This window comes from Calypte anna, chromosome 1, assembly GCF_003957555.1.
Source record: "Calypte anna isolate BGI_N300 chromosome 1, bCalAnn1_v1.p, whole genome shotgun sequence".
NCBI lineage: Eukaryota > Metazoa > Chordata > Aves > Apodiformes > Trochilidae > Calypte > Calypte anna.
In genome coordinates this window covers 195,995,297-196,018,823 of record NC_044244.1, presented here as the reverse complement: position 1 = coordinate 196,018,823, position 23,527 = coordinate 195,995,297, and the positions used below count along the sequence as shown (strand labels likewise).

The 23,527-nt window shown below is 47.0% G+C and overlaps 1 protein-coding gene across 1 annotated transcript in view; it reads left to right on the top strand.

Annotated features, from left to right (window-relative positions):
- MOGAT2 (monoacylglycerol O-acyltransferase 2) overlaps window positions 1-17,060 on the top strand; it is a 28,584-nt gene extending 11,524 nt beyond the window's left edge. The window contains exons 3-6 of the mRNA XM_008495185.2: window positions 11,327-11,531; window positions 14,430-14,604; window positions 14,732-14,931; window positions 16,906-17,060. Coding sequence (XP_008493407.1) covers window positions 11,327-11,531; window positions 14,430-14,604; window positions 14,732-14,931; window positions 16,906-17,060 — 735 coding nt within the window. The remainder of the gene's footprint in view (window positions 1-11,326; window positions 11,532-14,429; window positions 14,605-14,731; window positions 14,932-16,905) is intronic.
- Window positions 17,061-23,527: the final 6,467 nt, after the last annotated feature.

Sequence of the window (23,527 nt, the reverse complement as noted above, 5' to 3'; positions counted from 1 at the left end):
TCCAGCTGTCCAGCGAGGTTCTTCAGGATGGTTCTGATTCTGGACAGGGTCCAGTGCAGAAATGGTGGTGGGTCAAGAGACAACCCCAGTCAGAGCATGGACAGCCAGATATACCCCTGAGTCCTTTCGTTCTGAAGGGGCAGCTGTCAGTCAGCAAGGGTGGTTAGAAGAGAGGCTGCCAGGAGGGGAGCAGAAGGGTGTAGTCCTCCACCCAGTCATCAGTTCTTATCTTCTTCCAGATGCCATTCCTTCTTGCTTCGAGCCACTTTAACCAGGTACATAATCGTATCTCCAGGGGTGTCCCAGCATTGAAGGTTGGCCCTCAGGAAAGGGGAGCAGCCTCCATCCATTCAACAGGTCTTATCTTCTTCCTACAGGCTGGGGACAGAGTGGATGGAGAGCAGCCAGACAGAGAGGGACCTTGGAGTTTGGATTGCCAGGAAGCTGAAGAGGAGCCAGCAGTGTGCCCAGGTGGCCAAGAAGGCCAATGGCATCCTGGGCTGGCTCAGGAAGAGCGTGGCCAGCAGGTCCAGGGAAGGGATTCTGCCCCTGTGCTCAGCTCTGGGGAGGCCACAGCTTGAGTCCTGTGTCCAGTTCTGGGCCCCTCAGCCCCTCAGGAAGGAGCTTGAGGTGCTGGAGCAGGTCCAAAGGAGGCAAGTGGGCTGGTGAAGGGATCCAGCAGAGATGCTGTGAGGAGAGGCTGAGGGAGCTTTGGGGTGTTGAGGCTGGAGAAGAGGAGGCTCAGGGGAGAGCTCATCACTCTCTGCAACTCCCTGAAAGGAGGTTGGAGCCAGGGGGGGGTTGCTCTCTTTTCCCAGGCAACTCTCAGCAAGACAAGAGGGCATAAAGGGTCTCAAGTTGTGCCAGGGGAGGTTTAGGTTGGAGATTGGAAAGAATTTCTTTCTGGAGAGGGTGATCAGGCATTGGAATGGGCTGCCCAGGGAAGGGGTGGATTCTCCGTGTCTGGAGATATTTCCAAAGAGCCTGGATGTGGCACTGAGTGCCATGGGCTGGGAACCACGGGGGGAGTGGATCAAGGGTTGGACTTGAGGATCTCTGAGGTCCCTTCCAACCCAGCCAATTCTATGATTCTATGATGATTCTATGATCCTGATGCCATCCTTGCTCTGCTCCAGCCCCCTTAGCCAGGTACTTCCCAAGCACAATCAAAGTGGCTCAGTCGTGCCTGGAGGGATGTCCCAGCATTGAAGGTTGGAGCTCAGAAGAGGAATAGCCTCCACCCAATAGTTCTTATCACATCCTGAGGTGTCACCTCCTGCTCAGCTCTGGCCAGACAGCTCCTCCACCCAAGCCAGGGCTTTTCCTTTTAAAATTGCTCTTTTGAGACAGCTGCAAATCAGTGAGGTCAGACTCACACACTGTTCAGGCCTGGTAAAATTTTCATTTTATGAATCCTGAAGTTATTTTACAGGTTGTTTTTTGGGGTTTTGTTTGTTTGTTTTTAGTGGGTTTTTTTGTTTTGTTTTGGTTTGGTTTGGGTTTTTTGTTTTTTTTTTTTTTTTTTAGGGAATAGGGACAAGAAAATATAAGACTGAGGTATTGTGTAGTTTGGGGAGGGAATCACCAGCATTAGTGGGTGTCACTCTTATTCTTTCAGAACTGTTTTTTCATGAATTTTCTCATAAAATCTGCCTCCTATTGGAGGGATGTGGCACACACTACTCTATGCATTTCCAAGAATATAATCCTACACAAAGATAATTTTTATTTGGGCTTTTTTATGCCCCAACCCCAAGCTTTTCATTCCCACCCAGAAACCCCAAATGTCTTTTACTTGATTGCCTGGAAATTGGTTCAGTTCCAAACATGGGAAAATTTTCATTTTATGAATCCTGAAGTTACTTTACAGGTTGTTTTTTAGGGTTTTTTTGTTTGTATGGTTGTTCTTACCTTTTTTTTTTTTTTTTTTCTGAGGGAATAGGGACAAGAAAATATAAGACCGAGGCATTGTGTAGTTTTGGGAGGGAATCACCGGCATCACTGGGTGTCACTCTTATTCTTTCAGAACTGTTTTTTCATGAATTTTCTCATAAAATCTGCCTCCTATTGGAGGGATGTGGCACACACTACTCTATGCATTTCCAAGAATATAATCCTACACAAAGATAATTTTTATTTGGGCTTTTTTATGCCCCAACCCCAAGCTTTTCATTCCCACCCAGAAACCCCAAATGTCTTTTCTTGATTGCCTGGAAATTGGTTCATTTCTAAACATGGGAAAATTTTCATTTTATGAATCCTGAAGTTACTTTACAGGTTGTATTTTAATTTTGTTTGTTTGTTTGTTTGTTTGTTTTTAGGTTTTGGGTTTTGGTTTTTTTTGAGGGAATAGGGACAAGAAAATATAAGACTGAGGCATTGTGTAGTTTTGGGAGGGAATCACCAGCATCAGTGGGTGTCACTCTTATTCTTTCAGAACTGTTTTTTCATGAATTTTCTCATAAAATGTGCCTCCTATTGGAGGGATGTGGCTCACACTACTCTATGCATTTCCAAGAATATAATCCTACACAAAGATAATTTTTATTTGGGCTTTTTTATGCCCCAACCCCAAGCTTTTCATTCCCACCCAGAAATCCCAAATGTCTTTTACTTGATTGCCTGGAAAGTGGTTCATTTCCAAACATGGGAGGGTTTATTCCCAGCACCATGGGAATAAAGCATCATAAATATTTCCTTTATCATCTTGTGCACTTCTCTCACGTGGACTTGACCTCAGCTTTTGGTCTGAACCCACATCTGAAAGCTCCAATGGACTTTGCACTTATAGGGGCCCAAGGGGAGTGGGATTTGGGGAGATGGATGGGTTGGACACCCAACACCCCTGGCTTTATTTATCTCTAGATTGAATTTGTTCATCCCCAGAGGATTACTCATTCTGGGAAGATTAAACCTGGCTCCTAATCCTCCCAGATCCTGGCAGCAAACTTAGCGTGGCCCAGGCACCAGGGTTTGGAGGCAGGATGAGTTATTTTATTTTTAGGAAGAGCTTTAAATGCTGCTTTTAAAGAATCCCTGGGCATTTTTTGCTCTTGCTGAAGCAAAAGGGAGGTGGGGATGAGCATCTGTTCCCCAGGGATTTGGACAAAATGAATTTGCACTTTGCTGCCAGGAGCATCTGGCAGGAGGGAGCTCTGAGCTGTGGCTGGGCCAGGAGCACCCTCTGCTGATGCCACCTTTGCACAAGGACAGCATTGCCACTGGGTTTTCCTTCCTTGGAGCTTATTTTTAGATGTTTGGGAGCTCTAGGGTCAGCCAGGAGTTTGAGTGAGTTTGGGTGATTTTACAAGAGGGATGAGGAAGAAGGCACTGAGAATCCAGTGCATCACCCAGGGGAATTCTTTCTGCTTCACCCCCTGTATTTTAACCCTGGTTTAGTCCTTTTTTAAACACCTTTATGCTAGGCTTACAACACATGCTTGAGTTCAGCTAGGTGCTAAAAGTGGGAAAAATGCACCAAAAAGTAAAAAATTAACCCATTTGGGCAGGGTAGAGTTAAACAGATGTCCAGTAATTCCTGCTGTGGGCTGATGTTGCCTCCAGAGAGATTTTTGATACCCTGGTCTGCTCTGCCTTTGCAATGCTCAGTAAGTTACTAATCTTGCCAGTTCTCTGCCCAAACCCTCATCTCCATTTGCATAATCCCTTCCCCATGATTTATCACTGAATCATCATGGAAAGGTTTGGGTTGGAAGGGACCTTCCAGCTCCTCCAGTCCCAACCCCTGGATGGGCAGGGACCCCTCCCATAGCCCAGGTTGCTCCAAGCCCCATCCAACCTGGGCTGAGACACTGCCAGGGATGGGGCAGCCACAGCTTCCTTGGGCACCCTGGGACAGGGGCTCAGCACCCTCAAATTCAAGAATTTCTCCCTCCCATCCCCTCTCCATCTCCCCTCTTGCAGCTGGAAACCCTTCCCCCTCATCCCATTCCTCCAGGCCCTTGTCCAAAGTCCCTCCCCAGCTTTCCTGGAGCCCCTTCAGGCACTGGAAGATGCTCCAAGGGCTCCCCAGAACCTTCTCCTCTTCTCTTCTCTTCTCTTCTCTTCTCTTCTCTTCTCTTCTCTTCTCTTCTCTTCTCTTCTCTTCTCTTCTCTTCTCTTCTCTTCTCTTCTCTCCTCTCCTCTCCTCTCCTCTCCTCTCCTCTCCTCTCCTCTCCTCATCTCTCCTCTCTTCTCCAGGCTGAACACCCCCAACTCTCTCAACCTGCTCAGCATCCTCACACCAAAGAATTTCTTCCTCAGATCTCACCTAAATCATTCCCACTTGTCTTATCACTCCAGGCCCTTGTCCAAAGTCCCTCCCCAGCTTTCCTGGAGCCCCTTCAGGCACTGGAAGATGCTCCAAGGTCTCCCTGGAGCCTTCTCTTCTCCAGGCTGAAGAACCCCAACTCTCTCAGCCTGAGATGCTCCAGCCCTACCATCATCTTTGTGGCCTCTTCTAGACCTGCTGCAACATTTCCAGGTTTACCAACATGGCATCTTTAATAGGAGGGATACACACAGCATTTCAGTAAAAATGAACTCCTCTAAGCCAAGGAACATCTTCACTACTTCTTCTCCCCAGCCCCACTGCCAGACTCCTACCACCACCAACCTCCCTTGTACAGCCAAAGGGCTTTGGTAACCTCAGATGAGGAACACCAGGGATGTGCAGAAGAGATCTGGGGTGAAATGGGGAAAACAGAAGCTTGAAAAGATCCATCTCTGAACAGAAGTCTCTGTTCTTTTGCTGATTATAAACTGGAGCTGGATGCTTGGTTCAGAAAGGACATTTCACTTCTTACAAGTTAAATGTAACAGCAGGAAGCTAAAATTAATGTCTTAGAGGGACAAATCTCATCTTCAGGTGCTCTCACCATTTAGAGCATCTCCAGAAGGCACCAATCTCAGCAGCTTTATTCAGGGCAGTCTGAAAAATGCCTGCTCTGTGGAAAGGTCTTTGGCAGAGTCCCAGCCTCTGTCACTGTGCTGGGGGACTTGCTGGCATTACTGTTTGTTTTCTTTTTCTTTTTTTTTTTTATTTTGTGTGTGGTTCTGGGGAAGGACAAGGTGTCCCAGAGAGTGAAGCAAGCCCTGCCAGGAACGTTTTCCTTCATTCCCTAGAAGAGTGGTATTATTTGTAACTGGGGATTTGGTGTGGTGGCCCATGACATTAAATATCCTTTCTGATTTCCAGCAGCCTTGGCTGTTCACTTGGCTTCTTTCTGTTGGCTGAGGGGTTGGTAGGCTAAAAGTAAGGCATGGCCAGCTGGCCCAAAGCCACTCTTCTCTCCTTTTAGGATGAACTTCTCTGTCCCATATCTTATCCCTCTCTTCAGAGGGGCCACCACAGAGGTCAGGGCCACCAGAGACCTGTGTCCCACCATCCTGCAAGCCACAGGACAAGGGAGGTCTCACAAGACCCCAAAACAGCATAGTGGAAGACAAGGGATAACTCAGGCTTTTTGGAGCTGTCACCCAACTTTGTGGACTGAGGGTGATGAAGTCCCATCCTAACTCAATTTGAACCCACCTGGCTTGTCAGTATTTGCTGCAAACACAGCTCTGACCTGACAGAAAAAATGAAGAAAACCCCAGTGCCCTTTTTTTCCAAGTGTCCCTTTCAGATTCTTGCCATTTCTTGGAACTAAAATCCATCTTCCTGCTGGCAGGACTCAAATATTTGCCCTTCCCTTGGTCACTTCTCTTTGCCTTGGCATAATTTTATCTTTCTTTGCATCTGGCTGAATTTTTGGATTTCTCTGCTGGGTTTCAATCCCACAGAGAATCTGGCTGCATGGTTCACCCTGCAAGAGATGCTCTTGGGAGGTGCCTGGGTGCACAAGCAAGGGACTTGAGGATTTGCTCAGGACAAAGTTGAAAGGAGGTTTATCCTCCTTAAGAACAGATTAATGAACATAAACATCCTTGGAAACAGAGCCTGGGGCCAGAAAATGGATAGAAATACAAGAGCAATTCAATTTTGGAAGACTTTAAATGAAGATGGCACAAGCTGGCTGATCAGTTTTCCTGTTCACAGCCTCCTCTCCTCGGTGAAAGGCTGTGGGGGTAATTCCATGTTATTCCATGTCTCCCACCCCATGTCCAGCCATCCCTAAGGATGTGATCTCATGGTGTTCTTCCTAAATTCATGTATCCCAGCAAGCAAGCCCCATGCAGTCCCCACACTCATCACTTAAGGCTTTTTTAATCCCTGCAAACAACCATGGGGATGCAGCATCTCCACCCAACACTTTGGACTCAAGGAGATTTTTATTTCCCTGGAGCATCAATGCACTGGGAATCACCCACCCTCCCTTTTCCCATGATCTGGGGCAGGACAGCCCAGTCCATAGGGGACAACCAAGGAACCTGAGCCACATCTCAAAGGGTGGCTTAAAGCAGCCTGGTTGAACCACTGCTGAACTCCTGGGCTGATGCAGTCACTCAGAAGCTCTAATTCCAATTAGCTTAATTCCACTCCAAAATTAATTGAAAACAAAACAAACAAACCCCCAAATACCCAACGAAGGCTACTTTAATTCCAGCTAAGAGCATCTACTTGGGATGTTAATACAGTTTAACTAATCCAGTTTATAATTAATTTGGATTAATTTGCTGGAGATCCTCGCCAGTACATGGGATTTTGTCGGAGCTCCTAAGAGGCTGTGGATGCATTTCCCTGATGCTGGCAGTACATGGAGCACTTCTGTGAGAGCTCTAGAACTGGGGCAGGGTTTCACCCATGTTTTTTACCCAGGTTTGAGTTGGGAGAATAAAGAGGGAGTTTCTGCAACAGAGGAATTCAGAGCTCCTGCACTTTGAGCACTTAGCAGCTGTAAAAGGAGGTTGGATTGAGGTGGGTGTTGGTCTCTTTTCCTATGTAATAAGTGATAGAACAAGAGGAAGTGGCTTCAAATTGCACCAGGGGAGGTTTAGATTAGATATTAGGAGAAATTTATTTGATGAAAAGCTTTTCAGGCCCTGGCTCAGGCTGCCCAGGGCAGTGGTGGAGTCCCCATCATCCCTGGAGGGATTTCCAAGCCCTGGAGCTGTGATGCTGAGGCCATGGGGCAGTGGTGGCCTTGGCAGTGCTGGGTTCAGGGTTGGACTGGATGATCTGAAAGGTTTTTTCCAACCAAAACAATTCTATGGTTCTATTTTTCTTCCCTGAAGGAGAAGCATAAAGTAAACCTCATCCTTCAAAATGCTCGGAGGATCACGGTGACTCCAGATCTGGGATCTGGCAGGACCTGTAACACCTCTCCCAAAGGGTTGTTACCACTGTTAGCAGCCAAGAAACATCCCAACCATGCCAACAAGAAGCTCAGGGAAATCAGCAAACCCATGGCTCAGTTGGGAAAGCACAACCTTGAGCTGATAACAGCTCTTTGCCTTTGGACCATAGGTCATACACATTGATTTGCCATCCCTCAGATGCCTCTGAGTTGAGACACTGCTCTTGTCTCACCAAGAAAATGTCAAGCACGTGTCTCACTTAGATATTTACAACCGGACTGGCTTGGCTGGACTTTTTAGTGCTTTGATAATTATTAAAGATTCAACTGACCCAGAATGACCAGAGCAGAAGAAGCCATCTGGTGGCTGTGGAAACAACATCCTGGCCAAGCCAGCAAAGTCCTACTCCTCTGTACCTCAACCCCAGCCCTGTTAAACACCCCAGGGCTGGAGCATAGGAGAGAGATGGACTGCATGGTATCAGGTATTAACTTTCCTGGCTGTCTGGCATGCAGAGATTGACCTCTGGAAGCAGCAGGAGGAGGAGGAAGAAGGAGAGAATAAACACTGGGAACAATCCAGACCAGAGGATCGAGTTCCTGGGTTAAAAAGTTTCCACATGAAGGGTGGTTTAGAGTCCAGAGGTCTGACCTGTAACAAAAGAGACTTTGCTCAAGGCTCTTCTCAGCTATAGATTTCCTGCTCTGTCCTGGACTGGGTCTGGGTTTTTTTCCTATAAGTTCTGGCCAAATCTTCCTAACCTGAGTGGACACTGTGGTAACACAAGGACTTTCCCTCCATTCCTTTGCTTATGCTCTGGAAGGAACCCAGTTTCCAGTGCTGAAAAAAGCACTGGAAATTAGTGGCTGAATTAGGGTCACTAAGATGTGCTCAGTGCTAGTGCAGAAAGAGTTCTTGCAGAAACATTAACCAGATCCACCAACTACTGGGTGAGCTGGGGCACTTGAAACCCACGGAATCTTGAAGTTGGATGAAACCTCTGGAAGTCACCTGGTCCAAGCCCCTGCTCAAGCAGAGCCTCCCAGAGCTGGTTGCCCAGGACCATACCTAGATCTTCTTTGGATATCTCCAAGGATAAGTCACTCCACAACCTCCCTGGGCAACCTGTGCTGGTGCTTGGCTAATGAACACTGAAAATGTTTTTCCTGATGCCCAGAGTGACCTTTCTCTGTTCCAGGTTTGTGCCCATTGCCTCTAGTCTTGGGCACTGTAGAGAAGAGTCTGGTTCTATCCTTTTTTCTCCTGCCCTTCCAGTATTTAAATCCACTGATGAGATCCTTGCTGAGCCTTCTCTTCTAAGTGCTGAGCTGATCCAGTTCTCTCATCCTCTCTACATAGCAGAGCTGCTACAGACCTTTATCATCTTGGTTATCCTTGGCAGGACTCTCTCCTGAATCTCCATCTCTTCCTTGTACTCAGGAGCCCAGAACTGGACACAGCACTCCAGGGATATCCTCACCAGTGCTGAGTAGGGAATGATGATCTCCCTCCATCTGATGCCTACACATCTAATGCAGCCCTGGATACCATTTCCCTTCTCTTCTGCAAGGTCCCATTGCTGGTTCTTGCTCAATTTGGTGTCCACCAGGTCTTTTTCTGACAAGCTGGATGGTTCCCAGCATCTATTGCTCTATGGGGTTGATCTTCTCCAGCTGCAGGACTTTGTACTTCTCCTTGTTACACAGGATACATGGATTTAGATACAAAGACCATGATCAAATTACCAAATCCATGTGTGGTTTAAAATGCCCAATCCAGAACCTACTGTGGTTGGTAGGAGTCCAGGTTTAGTGTCACTGATGCCACAGGGGAGATGGAGAATCCTTTATCAGGGACAGATCAGGGGTTGCATTTGGATTTGTCTGTGGTCAGAATTAGCCAAACCAAAAAAAAAACAAAAAAAAAAACCCAAAACCAAGCTCAGAAAATAATGTGATAATGCAGAGTGAGATGAAAAAGTCTGTATTTGAAATTAAACATGTGCTTCAACAAATAAAACAAATCACAAGGTGATCTCAGTGGAAAGTATCAAGAGAAAATATGATCAGCCAGAAATAGAGTTGGAAAGATTGCTGGTTGGTGGTTGTCCAGTTCTTTGTAAGGGGACACAACCTCCCTCTTCTCTTCCCTCATTTCTAATTAGAGATCTGTAGAATCATGGAATAATTTGGGTTGGAAGGGACCTTTACAGCTCATCCAGTCCAACCTCCCTGCAGTGAGCAGGGACATCATCAACTGGATCAGGTTGCTCACAGCCCGATCCAACCTGACCTGGAATATTTCCAGGGATGGGGCATTTCCCACCTCTCTGGGCACCCTGGGTCAGTGTCTCACCACCCTCACTGTAAAATATTTCTCCCTTATATCTATGTCTGAATCTCCCCTCTTCCATTTTAAAACCATCACCCCTTGGCCTATCAATTCTTCATTCTTTCCTCTCTTTTCCTCTTCCCCTTTCAGCAGGATGAGCACCAAGGCAACAGCTGGGTATCTCCTAAGGAAGGTTTCTAAGGGTCTGAGGTGTCTTAGAGGTGAACTCTCCTGTTGGGTTCTTCATGATGGTTTGAGCTTGGGGTGCAAGCAGGCATTGGGGTTGCTGTCACCCTCCCTTTTTACCACCCTACACACACACAGAGCCAGATTTAGATTTTTCCAACACACCTGAGCATCTCCCTTCCCTGCTTATCAATCACCAAGGGATGAAAGGTTGTTTGGAAGCCAAAGATTAATGCAGGAAAAAATGATGCAAGCTGAAAGTGCTTCAAAATGAGCAAATGGTGGCACTTAGTGATTCAGCCATCTGCCTGCTCAGCCACCTCCACACCCAGGCAGCTGTGGGGCTTTTTTTGTTTGTCTGTTCCCTTCATTAGGAGAAGGTGCTCGAGTGGGCACATGTGGAAGGTCAACAGTGCCTTGGGACAGATGGGAAATGAGCCACGATGTAAGGAACTTAAAATACACCCTTGTGATGGACCTGCAGTGCTGGCTGCTTCTAGAAAAACACACGCTCCATTAGCTGCTCCCCAGGGGAGGATGGGAACTGGGTATACTGGGAGAGAGTTGGGGGTGTTCAGTCTGGAGAAGAGAAGGCTCTAGGGAGACCTCAAAGCATCTTCAAGTCCCTGAAAGAGCTCCAGGAAAGCTGGGGAGGGACTTTTTGGCACTGGCATGGAGTGATGGGACAAGGGGAAGAGTTCCAAACCGAAAGAGAGGAGATTGAGCTGAGATCTGAGGAAGAAATTCTTTGGGGTGAGGATGCTGAGACCCTGGAACAGATTTCCCAGAGAAGCTGTGGCTGCTCCTTCCCTGGCAGTGTCTCAGTTCAGGTTGGATGAGGCTTGGAGCAACCTGATCTATCCTAGAATCATGGAATTTCAGGTTGGGAGGGGCCTCAAGGATCCTCTGGTCCAACCCTTCTAATATTATTGTTCATATGAGATGTCTCAGCACCCTATTGACCTGAGACTTCAAACTATCCAAAGTGGGGCAATCCACCACTTCCCTTGGGAGACCATTCCACTGTCTGACTATCCCCAGAGTGAAAATTTTCCTCTTGTATTCAAAAGGAATCTCCCCAAGATCAACTTGTGCCCATAGTTGGAGGTGTTCCTGCCCATGCCAGGGGGTTGGAACTAGATGATCTCAAAGGTCCCTTTCAGATAAAACCAGTCTGGGATTTTCTGATTCTCACTTTTAACTCTTTTTACCATATTAGAAAACATATTTAGAAAATGTTTTTAAAAAATCAGGTTTCCAATAGCTTCCAGGCCAGCTCAAAGCAACATGAGGGACTGTGCCATTGGGAATGACATTTTGGGCCAGTGGATGGGAGGAGATGGAAAGACAGACAAGGAAATACATCTCAGTCAAAAATAATGGAGTCATTCCTGTTGACCTTTTCCAACAGAAAAGTTGACCTTTTCCAACAGTTGACCTTTTTCCAACAGATAGATGCTAGGGATACCACTCCAGGAATCTTCTATCTGCTCCCCACATCCAATGCTCCATCCCCCAAGGTGACCCCATTAACTCTTGGTGTTGCTTTTGGCTCCATCTCTGTGTCCAGCTGGTGAAGACAGCAGAGCTGGACCCTAAGAAGAACTACCTGATGGGATTTCATCCCCACGGGGTCCTGGCAACAGGAGCCTTTCTCAATTTCTGCACAGAAGCATCAGGATTTTCCACACTCTTCCCAGGATTCACCCCACACGTGATGATGCTCTCCCTCTGGTTTCGCATCCCTTTCCTCAGGGATTATGTGATGAGTGGAGGTAAGCAGGGGAAGTGGGGGAGTGGGGGATGAGTTGGATGCTTTTGGGGGGAGCAGAGAGTGAAAACACCAAAGGGGGCTTGGGAAGAGGAGTCAAGAGCCCATTGATCCCCATCTGACCCTCTGAGGAAGCACCTCAAAACCCTCTGAAGTTTAGAGTTACAGATCAGGAGCAGAAATGAAGAGTTTGTAGAGAGCAGCAGGGCAGGAGGGGCTTTCTGTCTGTCCTTCTGTCTTTCTGTTTTTCTGTCTGTCTGTCTATTTCTGTCTTTCTGTCTTTCCCTGTCTTTTTTTCTCTCTCTCTCTCTCTCTTTCTTTTTTTTTCTCTCTTTTTCTCTTTCTTTCTTTCTTTCTTTCTTTCTTTCTTTCTTTCTTTCTTTCTTTCTTTCTTTCTTTCTTTCATTCTCTTTATTTCTTCCTCTCTTTCTCTCTTTCTGTCTGTCTTTCTGTCTTTTTTTCTGTCTTTCTGTCTTTCTTCCTGTATTTCTCTCTCTCTCTCTTGCTTTCTCTCCTTCCTTCCTTCCTTCCTTCCTTCCTTCCTTCCTTCCTTCCTGCCTGCCTGCCTGCCTGCCTGCCTGCCTTCCTGCCTGCCTTCCTGCCTTCCTGCCTTTCTATCCAAACAACATCCAACCTTGTGACATTGCTGTTGCCACAATCTATTTTTCCAAAGATGCTGCTGCTGCTTGCAGAGGATGAGGAGCCAGGGTGCAAGTAGCAGCTCACATTGTTGCAAAACCACCTGACAGGAGAGGAAGAAGAAGTGGAAAGGAACAGAGAAAATTGCACAAAGAGAGGGGAAAGGGTGTCTGGAGAGACTTTATGGAGCCTTCAGATCATATAATCCCAGAGTGGTTTGGGTTGGAAGGGACCTTCAAGATCACCTAGTTCCAACCCCTGCATGGTCAGGGACCCCTCCCACAGCCCAGGTTGCTCCAAGCCCCATCCAACCTGGGCTGAGACACCGCCAGGGATGGGGCATCCATAAATTCCTTGGGCAACCTGGCCCAATATCTCACCACCCACAAATTAAAGAATTTTTTCCTAATATCTAACCCTCTTTACCCTGGCATCATGAAGATGACCTCCCTCTGTCACCAGTGGGCTTGGGGAGTGACTCCTTCTCTCTCCTCTTTCATTTATAGTCAGGACTCAGTAGCCTAAACACAGGCATCCATCTGAGATACCCCAGGGGATCCATCACCCTGTTTTCCACGTAAACCCTGGCACTTGCTGCTGAAAAAATATTTACATGGAGAGTGAGGAATCAAAACAGTGAGATAGGAGAGAGTTATGACCCAGGAGACAGAAGCTTTAATTGCTGCAGTGTCAGAGTTTGGTGTATAGCTCCTTTTCAGGTCAGTTGAATCCATCTGAAGGGGGGATCAATTTGCAAATTATTTCAGGCCCTAAAACAAGGTGTTTGTTGTTTGTTTGTTTTTAAAAATCCAAACAAGGTTGCTTTGCAATTTCTGAGCTAAAGGTTACCAACTTCTGTAAATAAATAACAAGGGACTGAAGTCTGAGTTGAATTCCATTTTAAATTAGCACCATCCACTTAAATTCACATGGATTTTGACCGAAAGCAAATGTGTCACTGCCTCTGGAACCATGCAGGGTTAGACATGGTTTATCTAACAACAAACCCAAACAGATTTTCCCTGGGCCATAAGTGCAGCGAGTTCTCAGTTTGCAGGGGTTTTTCTGATATTTTTCCTCATAGAATAAAATCATAGAATCATAGAATTGTTTGGGTTGGAAGGGACCTTCCAGCTCCTCCAGTTCCAAATCCCATCCATGGGCAGGGAGCCCTCCCACAGCCCAGGTTGCTCCAAGCCCCATCCAACCTGGGCTGAGACACTGCCAGGGATGGGGCAGCCACAGCTTCCTTGGGCAACTTGCGACAGGGGCTCAGCACCCTCAAATTCAAGAATTTCTTCCTAAAATCTCACCTAAATCCACCCTTTTTCAGTTTGAAACCCTTCCCCCTCATCCCATCCCTCCAGGCCCTTGTCCAAAGTCCCTCCCCAGCTTTCCTGGAGCCCATTCAGGCACTGGAAGATGCTCCAAGGTCTCCCCAGAACCTTCTTCTCCTTCTCCTTCTCCTTCTCCTTCTCCTTCTCCTTCTCCTTCTCCTTCTCCTTCTCCTTCTCCTTCTCCTTCTCCTTCTCCTTCTCCTTCTCCTTCTCCTTCTCCTTCTCCTTCTCCTTCTCCTTCTCCTTCTCCTTCTCCTTCTCCTTCTCCTTCTCCTTCTCCTTCTCCTTCTCCTTCTCCTTCTCCTTCTCCTCTTTCTCCTTCCCCTCTCTCTCCTCTTCCTCCTCTTTCTCTTCTCCAGGCTGAACACCTCCAACTCTCTCAATCTGTTCCAGGCTTTCCCCACCCTCAAATTCCACAATTTCTTCCCCATCTCCAACCTCAATCTCCCCTTTCTCTCCAACTTTTAACCCATTTCCCTTCTCCTCTCCCTACCCCCCCGTGTCCAAAGCCCTCCCCCAGCTTTCTTGGAGCCCCTTCAGATATTGGAAGGTTGCTCTGAGCTCCCCTGGGAGCCTCCTCTTCTCCAGGCTGAACAACCCCAATCCCTCAGCCTGGCTTCCCAGGGAGGTGCTCAGCCCTCTGAGCATTTCAGTGACTCCTCTGGACACCTTCCAGGACCTCTCCATTTCTCCCTTCTGGATCAGACAGCAAAGGGATCATTGTATAATCACACAGCTGGTCTGTGCACAAATCCAGAACCTTTCAGGGAAGCTGAGCTGAGATTGCCAAAATGTAGGAAAACTCTGAAAACAAAGTGTCTGACATCCCTCCAGGGCTGGGCAATGGGGGAAAAGGTGGTACAGAGCCAACCAGGGTCATGGGGGTTTTGGGGATGCTCATTTTTCCTTCCTCTCTGTCCTGCCAGGGCTTGTTCCATCCGACAAGGAGAGTGCATCCTACGTGCTGAGGAAGCCAGAGGGTGGAAACCTGCTGACCATCATTGTTGGTGGGGCACAGGAGGCCTTGGAAGCCCGGCCAGGATCCTACACCTTGGTTCTTAAGAACAGAAAGGGATTTATTCGCCTGTCCATCGAACACGGGTGATGCAGGGGATGGGCTCAAGGGATGCTCCTTGGGTTAATGGGGTATCCCTGCTGGTTTTGGAGCTGGGGGAGGAAGGTGTTTGGGGCTGGGCTTTGCTAATCATGTCCCTGCTCCTCCTGGCAGCACCCCACTGGTTCCCATCTTTTCCTTTGGGGAGAATGATCTCTTTGAGCAGGTGAGCAACCCCAAAGGCTCCTGGTTACGACGGATCCAGCATCGGCTCCAGCAGCTCATGGGCATCTCCCTTCCCCTTTTCCATGGAAGAGGCATCTTCCAGTACAGCTTTGGGCTCATCCCATACCGACGACCCATCTTCACTGTGGGTAAGTCCTTCCTTGGCACAATGTTGGTCACTGTCTTCTGAGCACTAGGGACAGTCCTTGGGTTGGGTCACCTTCCTGCTGGGCTGGAGCCCCATGCCAGAGAGGCATGAACTGTGCTGGGCTAGAAATGTGGTGACAAAGCTGTTGCCCAAACTCTTCTGGTGGCACATTGGTTTGGTCTCAGGACACTGGTTTGGTCCCAGGATATCTGGGCTGTGGTGAAAAAACCTCAGAGCAAATGTGGCCACCCTCTATACTTCTGGGTCCAGTTCTGGGGTCCCCAATACAAAAAAAGGAGATGGAGGTGTTGGAGTCCAGAGGAGGCCATGAAGATGTTCAGAGGGTTGGAGCAGCTCTGGAGCCAGGGGGAGAGAGCTGGGGGTGTTCAGCCTGGAGAAGAGAAGGCTCCAGGGAGACTTTGGAGCATCTTCCAGTGCCTGAAGGGGCTCCAGGAAAGCTGAGGAGGGACTTTGGACAAGGATGTGGAGTGGTGGGATAAAGGGGAACAGTTTTAAACTGAAATTTAGGTTAGACCTTAGGAAGAAATTATTTTCTGTGAGGATGACTGGCCCAGGTTGACCAAAAAAGCTGTGGCTTCCCCACTGTCCCTGCAAGTGTTGAAGGCCAGGTTGGATGGGGCTTGGAGAAACCTGGTTTAGTGGGAAGTGTCCCTGCCCATGGTAAGGGGTTGGAGCTAAGTCATCTTTAAGATCCCAAACCAACCTTCAGACCTTCAGGACCTTCAGGTTTGCTCAGTGCCCTGTGTAGACAAGAGGTGATGGATTCAAGTTCCATCAGGGATGGTTGAGACTGGATTTTAGGGAGAATTTCTTCACTGAGAGGGCACAGGCTGCCCAGGGTGGTGGTGGAGTCACCATTCCTCATGGGATTTAAGAGTCCTACAGACATAGTGCTTAGGGATGTGGTTTAGTTAAGGTCCTGGCAGTGTTAGGAAATGGTTGAACTCTGGGATTTAAGAGTCCCACAGACATAGTGTTTCGGGATGTGGTTTAGTTAAGGTCTTGGCAGTGTTAGGAAATGGTTGAACTCGATGATCTTGAGGTCTTTTTCCAAACAAGGTGATTCTGTGACTCTGTGATTCTCTTTGCCCTGATGCTCCATGAATCAGCCCGATGAAGGAGGCTGTTTGGAAAGGTCAGAGCTCACATCACTGATGAGGTTTGTCAGCTGGCAATTACTTCTAATTGCTTTACCACCTGTTTGCTTTGTCTCAGTGGTTTTACGAGCTGTGCAGTATCACAAGGGCTTTTCATTATCCTGAGGAGGAGCAGTGGGACCTGATTATAAAACCCCCTGCCACTTGACAAACACAATTTGAGTAATAGATCAGAGCAAGAGAAGGATCTCCCAGCCTTCCCCATGCCCTGCAGGCACCTGGTCCTGCTGCTGGAGGCTCTGGGGAATGGGGAGGGTCTTCTGCTAGTCCTGGGAATCAAATTAATTGGATTTGCTCTTGAAAAAAACCCAACATGATCTTATCAGGGTCCATGGGTGGCTAATAAATCTCAGGTGTTGGACAGAAGCTGTATTCTGAGCAAGATGCTATTTAGGGTATTTGGGCTCTCCTGTGCCTCAGTTTCCCCAGTTACAGTGCAGATTTCCAGGGCTATGTGGGAGCAGCTTGAAAAGCTCAGCATAAATATTAGGATGATGTTGTCTTTATCCACAGCACACCTGAGATGTCAGGAACAGCTGCTTTGGAATACTATATTTTTTACCTCCATTAAAAAATCTTGGCATGAAACAACTCTGCAGATGGGGAAACTGAGGCAAGGAGAAATGCCAGGAGCTAAATCTCCATCTCTTTGCCTCCCAACCCCCAGGGCATGACTGGTTTTATCAATCCATCCACCCCACCCTGGGGGAGATGGATCCCAGCTCTGTGCTAAGAGGTGTGAATGGTCCAGAGGAACCTGATACCAATTCCTCCCAACTCCTGTCCTTGTTTTCCAGTTGGGAAGCCAATTCCAGTGCAGAAGAAGTCCAGACCCTCCACTGAAGAAGTTGATCGAGTCCATCAGAAATACCTCAATGAACTGAGCAAGCTTTTTGAGGAGCACAAAGGGAAATACAACATCCCAGAAGACAGACACCTGGAATTTATCTAGAGCTGCTCAAATAAGGGGAAACCATGGAGATCATGCTCCAACTTTTCCCTTGTCTCAGGAGCTACTGCACAACCTCACCTTACACACATTTAACATGGGATCAGCACATTGTAGGCAGATTTTCTCAGCATTTGTATGGGTTTAGGGACAGAGTTTTCATCTTTAGACCCAGTAGGACACATCAAAGCAGTAAAAGAAGAAGAAAAAAATCCCCTGTGAGCAGAACTCTTGAAACTCCCCAGCAGAAAACTCACACTTCCAGTCTGGATTAGGGTCCTCTTTTCCAAGATATTTCCAGGCAGAGATGAATTATTGCAAGTTATTTTCCTTCAGAAATGAGATGATGAGCTGGGATTTCTGCTGAATGCTCCCATGTGTCTATTTGTTTTAAATATAATTTTTGTCCAGCAATGAGCTGTTTGCTGGGTGCTCTGTGTGCCTTCAGGTTGCTCTGAGCTCTTCTCACCTGCAAGACAGTTCATCAGAAAAGGAGAAGTGATTTGGGACAGGAAGCCTGGCCCATAAAGCCATGCTTGGCAGGTGACCAAGGCTTTAAATAGCTGCCTCTTCTTGCTCTCCAGAACTTTATTGAGCTCTGCACTTAATGGGATTTCACAACATGGAAGTTTTAGGTGGCAGGAAGTCATCTGCTCAGATCAGCTTTACATTACCACCACACAGCCCTTATACCATCCCTTTCTCCTTTCCCTTCATTTTTCCTCCCCTCCCCATATCCCATTCTCCACCTGTGAGGAGGCACCAAAACCCACAGGGAACATTTCACAGCACCTGGGATTTCTGGTTACTGCAGCTGCAAGGATTGCATTGGACATGGAAAACACAGAACTGCTTCTGAACTGATGATTCCAGGCTCATCATTGTGTTTTGGGGTTTTTTCCCTTCCCTCCATTTACTCTACTGGGTACCAATCTGTCCAATCTGCTGCAGATCCCTCCTATTCCCAGCAAACAAGCAGCAACAGGGCAGAATTTGATGGAGCCCTTCTCAGCAATTCTAAACACTCCTGTAATCCCTCACTTAATCCAGTCAAATAAAGCAGGTCACCTGCTATGATTTTCCTGCTTGCCTTCTATTAATAAACTTTGTCTTTTGTCCTTAATTAAAGGATGGGGGAAGATTTATACACCCAGAAAATAAAAAGAATTCTTTCCCAGCTTTTTTTTTTTTTTTGGTCTTCATCCTCATCCAACCTTTTGGCTAACTTTTTCCTGGCCTTTTCCCCTACTAATAGGCTATGCCACCACCAAACCCCAGGAATGTCCCCATCTCCATGGGGATCAGTGCTGGAGGGGAGTGATGAGGATGTCCCCAGAGACACAGTGAGGATGGGGGAGGTCTCCAGGGGTGAGGACAAGGAGTTGAGGTCTTGATGTGGTGGGAAAAGGAGCCAAAGTGCTGCTTTTGGGGTGGGAATCAGCAGTGTGTGTGAGGAAGGAGGTTTGGGGAGGTGTCAGATGGGAGGTTGAACGTGGGGATGGGGAGGGAGGGGACCATGGCATGGGAAAGGGTGGCAAATGTTGGTACAAAAAAGAGGGGTTGGGTCTGTAGCAGTGACTCTGCCCCAAGCTAGTGAAGGAATTTCATCAGGTGTCCTCCCCAGCTGTCCATGGACTCATCCAGGTTTTGGGGACCTGTCATGGGGATGGCTCTGATGCCAGAGCTGCACCTGCCTGGGAGATGAGATGGTCCTGACTGGTGATGCCATCCTGGAAGAGAGAAAAGGCAGAAAACAGGTGGTCAAGAAAAAAAAAATCCCAGGGAGGATGCTGGAGCTTCCTGAGGGCTGATGGAATATTTGGGTGCATTTGAGACCCTCAGGCAAAGGAGAAGAGGGGTCAGAGGAGTGTGATGGCTCCATGCAAGTGGCTTCCTGGAAGGGCAGGTTTATCTCCCAGACTGTGTCCTTGATCCCTTGGGGATCCATAGAACCCAGGTGAGGTCAGTTCCTGGGTTTGTATTAACTGTGAGCTTGAGAATAATAATTCACAGGTCCCTTGGCAGCTCAGGTTGCTCAGGAGGCTCAGGGTGATTCGAGGTCTTCAGAGGCCAGAGCTGCCTGGAAGCAAAATGCTGGAAGGCAAGAAGGTTTTGTGCTATTTCAGCCTGACACAGAGCTGTCTGGAGGATTAAAACTCCTCCAGAAGGAAAGATAAACCTTAAGGAAAGAGCCTGGGTCAGACAGTCAAATAAAATTATGTGTGGGGTTGGACTTTGAAGCTTGGGGGCCCCCAAACTGTAGGATTGGAGGACATCCAAGCCATCATCCCTCAAATAAGGACCATTTCAAGCTAAAATGACATTGAAAGTTTCCTTCCAGCAGGTCCATCCCCTAACTTGTCTGATTGGCTTTGATTTAAGAAGCGAGCTCAAGAAGAATCTCTGGTTAGGGGTCTGGAGAAGAAGTCTTAGGAGAGGCTGAAGGAGTTTGGGGTGTTCAGCCTGGAGAAAAAGAGGTTGAGGGGAAACCTTCTTGCACTCTACAAGTCCCTGAAAAGAGGTTGTAGTGAATCATAGAATCATAGAATCATAGAATTGGCTGGGTTGGAAGGGACCTCAGAGATCATTGAGTCCAACCCTTGAACCACCGTTGCGGTTGCTAGACCATGGCACTGAGTGCCACATCCAGTCTCTTTTTAAATAGCTCCAGGGATGGAGAATCCACCCCTTCCCTGGGCAGCCCATTCCAATGCCTGATCACCCTCTCCAGAAAGAAATTCTTTCTAATATATAACCTAAATTTCCCCTGGCACAACTTAAGACCATGCCCTCTTGTCTTGCTGAAAGTCATCTGGCAAAAGAGACCAACGTCCACCCGGTTCCAACCTCCTTTCAGGGAGTTGGAGAGAGCGATGAGGTCTCCCCTGAGCCTCCTCTTCTCCAGGCTGAACAGCCCCAGCTCTCTCAGCCTCTCCTCATAGGGTCTGTGCTCGAGTTCCTTCACCAGCCTGGTTGCCCTCCTTTGGACCTGCTCCAGCACCTCAAGCTCCTTCCTGAACTGGGGGGCCCAGAACTGGACACAGGACTCAAGCTGTGGCCTCACCAGGGCTGAGTATAGGGGCAGAATCCCTTCCCTGGACCTGCTGGCCACGCTCTTCCTGAGCCAGCCCAGGATGCCATTGGCTTTCTTGGCCACCTGGGCACACTGCTGGCTCCTCTTCAGCTTCACCTTCCTGAGGAGGGAGTTGACCTCTTGTCTTCAATGAGTAGCAACAGGACAAGGGGTAATGGGTTCAGGTTGCACCAGGGCAGGTTCAGATTGGGTATTAGGAAAAATTTCTTCACTGCCAGAGGGGTGAAACAGTGGAAGAGATTTCCCAAGGAGGTGGTGGGGTCATCATCCCTGAAGGCATTAAAAAAATGGATAAGTGAGGTGCTTCAGGAGGTGATTTAGTGGTTATGGTGGTGTAGGACTGGGAGCTGGACTCAATGATCCTGAAGGTTCTTTCCAACCATGATGGTTCCATGATGCTATGAAGGAATAAATTCACTGCCTCTCTTGCAGAAATGTCAATTTTCAGCTATTTTGGGGACACCTGGGGAAATTCCAGATTGGGAAACACTGACAAATAATAGAAGTGCAGTGATTTGTGATTCCCCATCCTTCCTGTCTGGTCCTTTGGCTGTTTCCCTGGTGATCTCTCCGGTATTTCTCTTGCCAGAAGCTGTAACCTGGATTTGCCTCACTTAGCATGTTCAGATCATGAGGCTCACAAGAAAACTTCTGACAATTGATGAATACAAAACATGGACTGATTTACCAAGAGGAGAAAAGCCAAGTAAAGCTTTTTATTTCCTTTTCTTCTTCTTCTTCTTCTTCTTCTTCTTCTTCTTCTTCTTTCTTCTTCTTCTTCTTCTTCTTCTTCTCTTCTTCTTCTTTCTTCTTCTTCTTCTTCTTCTTCTTCTTCTTCTTCTTCTTCTTCTTCTTTCTTCTTCTTCTTCTTCTTCTTCTTCTTCTTCTTCTTCTTCTTCTTCTTCTTCTTCTTCTTCTTCTTTCTTCTTCTTCTTCTTCTTCTTTTCTTCTTCCTTTTCCTTTTCCTTTTTCTTCCTTTTCCTTTTCCTTTTCCTTTTCCTTTTCCTTTCCTTTTTCTTCTTTTCCTTTTCCTTTTCCTTTTCCTTTTCCTTTCCTTTTCCTTTTCCTTTCCTTTTCCCTTTTCCTTTTCCTTTTCCTTTTCCTTTTCCTTTTCCTTTTCCTTTTCCTTTTTCCTTTCCTTTTCCTTTTCCTTTTCCTTTCCTTTTCCTTTTCCTTTTCCTTTTCCTTTTTCCTTTTCTCTTTTTTTTTCTTTTCCTTTTTTCTATTTTCTTTTTTTCTTTTTTCTTTTTCTTTTCCTTTTTTCTTTCTCTCTTTCTTTTCCTTTTTCTTTTTCTTTTTCTTTTCTTTTATTCTTTTTTCTTTTCCTATTTGTTTACCTTTTCCTTTTCCTTTTCCATTTCCTTTTCCTTTTTCTCTTTCTTTTCCTATTTGCTTTCCTTTTCCTTTTCCTTTTTCGTTTTCTTTTTTTTTCTTTTTCTTTTCCTATTTGTTTACCTTTTTCTTTTACTTTTTCTTTTCCTTTTCCTTTTCCTTTTCCTTTTTCTTTTTTCTTTTTCTCTTTCTCTTTCTTTTTCTTTTTTTTTTCCTGTTCTTCTTCTTTTTCTTTTTTTCTTTTTTTTTTTTTCTCTTTTTCTTGTTTAGTTTTTTTTTTGCCATTTTGTAACTCTGAAAAATTGTTTCACTGCCTTGGCCATGGGGTTAAGAGGTTGCTTTCTGTTGTGACCAAAAACCAGAGAAAAAAAAAAACTTTGGTTTCCTGCTCAGGGAAAGATTTCCTGCTTTTAATTCAATAAAGTCACAAAAGACACCATGGGAAACAGCCCTCCCTGCAGAGCCTTTTCCTTTGCAAGAAAGGAAATAAAACTGCAAATGCCTCTGGAACCCATAAATTTGCTTTCAAAACCATTTCAAAATGAACTGAACCCAGAGATCTCCCAAGGATTTTTTTTTCTGGGGGGGTGACTGGGAATTTGTGTTTAATTTGTTGGTTTGTTTTTTTTTTTTTTGACTGATTTGAACCCAATGAGCTTCTTCTTCTGCCTCTCCCATCACCTGAGCTCACCTCTTGCCACAGCCTTTCTGGGAGGAACCATCTGAGAGAAGGTTTTGGCAGATTGCCTCATTCAGGTTATTAAAAAAAAAAAACAAAACATCATTATGTGGGATTTAAAGAAATTCTGGATATAGTTGTCAAGATTTAGTGCTGGGTTCTTAATGAAATGAATGCTCTCCAGTAGCCTCTTCCCAGAAAGGGAAAGAGAGAAAGGTTGGAAACTTACAGGTTGGAAACCAAGCTACTCAGTCATCTGATGAAGAAGAAAATAATGAAATAAGTGCAAATATTATAAATATATTATAGATTATAAATATATCCAAGCCCACTATTGCCTTACCCCTTAATAACGCTCATGTCACCACTGAGGTTGCAGGGCAAGCCCCAAAAAAGACCCAAACTGGATTCCTGGAGTCAGGAGAAGGTAGAAACTGGATTTAGGAATTGATGGAATGAGGAATGAGTGGCTCAGGATGGAAGGCAGAAGAAGAAAGTCCTCCCAGGATGCCAAAATTAAGCCTTGTGATCCCTTAGCTTTATACTGAGCAGGATGTGGGTGGGATGGAATACTTTATTGGGTTAGGAACTGGCTGGAGGGCCGGGCCCAGAGAGTGGTGCTGAACGGGGCTGCATCAAAATGGCGGCCGGTCACTAGTGGTGTCCCCCAGGGATCAGTGTTGGGCCCAGTGCTGTTTAATATCTTGAGTGAGGATTTAGATGAGGGGATTGAGTCCATCATCAGCAAATTCACAGATGACACCAAGCTGGGGGGGAGTGTGGATCAGCTGGAAGGCAGGAGGGCTCTGCAGAGGGACCTGGAGAGACTGGAGAGTTGGGCTGATCCCAATGGGATGAGGTTCAAGACAAGAACCCCATGGGGAGCTCTAGGCTGGGCACAGAGTGGCAGAAAGGGAGCTGGGATTGACAGGAAGCTGAAGAGGAGGCAGCAGTGTGGCCAGGTGGCCAAGAAGGCCAATGGCATCCTGGGCTGGCTGAGGAAGAGCGTGGCCAGCAGGTCCAGGGAAGGGATTCTGCCCCTGTGCTCAGCTCTGGGGAGGCCACAGCTTGAGTCCTGTGTCCAGTTCTGGGCCCCTCAATTTAGGAAGGAGCTTGAGGTGCTGGAGCAGGTCCAAAGGAGGCAAGTGGGCTGGTGAAGGGATCCAGCAGAGATGCTGTGAGGAGAGGCTGAGGGAGCTGGGGGTGTTGAGGCTGGAGAAGAGGAGGCTCAGGGGAGAGCTCATCACTCTCTGCAACTCCCTGAAAGGAGGTTGGAGCCAGGGGGGGGGTTGGTCTCTTCTGCCAGAGGACTTTCAACAAGACAAGAGGGCACAATCTTAAGTTGTGCCAGGGGAGGTTTAGGTT